This window comes from Arachis ipaensis, chromosome B04, assembly GCF_000816755.2.
Source record: "Arachis ipaensis cultivar K30076 chromosome B04, Araip1.1, whole genome shotgun sequence".
Classification (NCBI taxonomy): Eukaryota; Viridiplantae; Streptophyta; class Magnoliopsida; order Fabales; family Fabaceae; genus Arachis; species Arachis ipaensis.
In genome coordinates, this window is record NC_029788.2 from 109,975,117 (window position 1) to 109,976,746 (window position 1,630).

General features: G+C 24.7%; 1 protein-coding gene across 1 annotated transcript in view; it reads left to right on the top strand.

Moving 5' to 3' along the window:
- LOC107637956 (transcription factor SCREAM2-like) overlaps positions 1–1,353 on the top strand; it is a 3,827-nt gene extending 2,474 nt beyond the window's left edge. Inside the window, exon 4 of the mRNA XM_016341181.2 lies at positions 1,238–1,353. Within this exon, the coding sequence (XP_016196667.1) occupies positions 1,238–1,318 (81 nt within the window). The 3' untranslated portion in view covers positions 1,319–1,353. The remainder of the gene's footprint in view (positions 1–1,237) is intronic.

The window sequence follows — 1,630 nt, forward strand, 5'->3', positions numbered from 1 at the left end:
AAAAAAATAAATCAACATGATACCAATAAAAAAAATACATACAAAAAATTTATATAAATAAAAAAAATCTTGAATTAAAATATTTATTAGAGATATAACTATTTATTTATCTATTTCTATTCATTATTTAAGCTTTTGGATGAATAAGGATCTTGACATATATGCTACACCAATTCTGTGGTGAAAGTTGAAACTGTGAAAGTATTAAGTATTTAGTAGTGGTTTTGATTTTGAAGTTTTCATTTCCAGTCTTTTTCTTGTTTCTTTTGAAGAGTTCCAGAGAATGTGCCGCTGGTTTTTAGAGTTTACTTTTAAATTTTGTTTTATTTTTAGAAATATATAGTATTAGTGATTTAAGTTTTAACATACTAATTAACTGATTGATACAACATAAAACTTCTCTCTCTTTTTAAGTTGCATTTTGATATTCTCTTTAAGACAAATATAAGGACAATAGAATAACATATTCTCGTTTGATTATAAAAATAGAAATAAACACATTTTTTTCTGAAAACATAAAAATTTGAATATTTTCTAAAAAGTTGGGAAAAAAAAACTATTTGCCTTTATGTCTCTTTGTCTTTATATATATTTTTAATGAAATTACATGCAAACAAAACTTAAGAATTGAGGTAAAAAAAAAAAATACAAACATATAAATAAGCTTAAATAAATCAATTAACAAAATGAAAATGAGTTATATGGACAGAAATTACTCTATAGTAACCACCCTCCCTGGGTCTCTACCTTTTTTCTCTTCTCTACTATTTGTTTTCCCTCGATCTTTCTATGTTACAAACAGAAATGAAAACAGTGTTTCTCTTAGATGGATTTCTCACTAGCCATATGTAGTATTGCATGCGCTATATATATAGAGCACTATTGCCAACTAAGCAAATTAAAGAGTTGCATTATTATTAATAGTTATTATTGTCTACTTGTCAAACATGAGTACTTGTGTGAAATAAAATAACACATATCATGCATAGATACAATTGAAAAAGGGGAATACTCACATGATGACATCTTCACATGAAAATAACATTGTAAATCCTTAGATGGTTAATCAAATATATTTAGTCAAATATATTTATTCATCTAATGGTCTATAATGTCATCTTCATGTGAAGATGTCATCATGTGAGTATCCATGATTGAAAAATCCTATCACGTGATTCTAGTTATTCCTTCTGAAATTTAGATTGATAAAAACTATTTGGTTTAATTTCTTTTGCAGAGTCAAAAGAACAATGATACTATTGACGCACAAGTGGTGAAGCAAGCAGTGATGCAAGCAATCAACAAAAGTAATTACTAAATAATAATTAAATGTAATAGTATTGGAAGCACATAAAAAAATTAATAAAAAGCTTTTTTTTATATATATATGTATAGTAGTATAGTACCTTTTTTAATCTTTATTAATGATTAAAGTACCTTCTTTATTCTTTATTAATTTAAGCTTAAATTTTGTTTGTTGAAGTGAAATAATAATTTGTGGTAGGATTATATAATGTGGCAAAACTAGAGTATATCTTGCCCTTATACATACACAAATATAAGATAACTTAACATTTTTTAATTTAAACAAATACTTATAAAGTATTAACTGTCAATTTTTTTCTTTTTT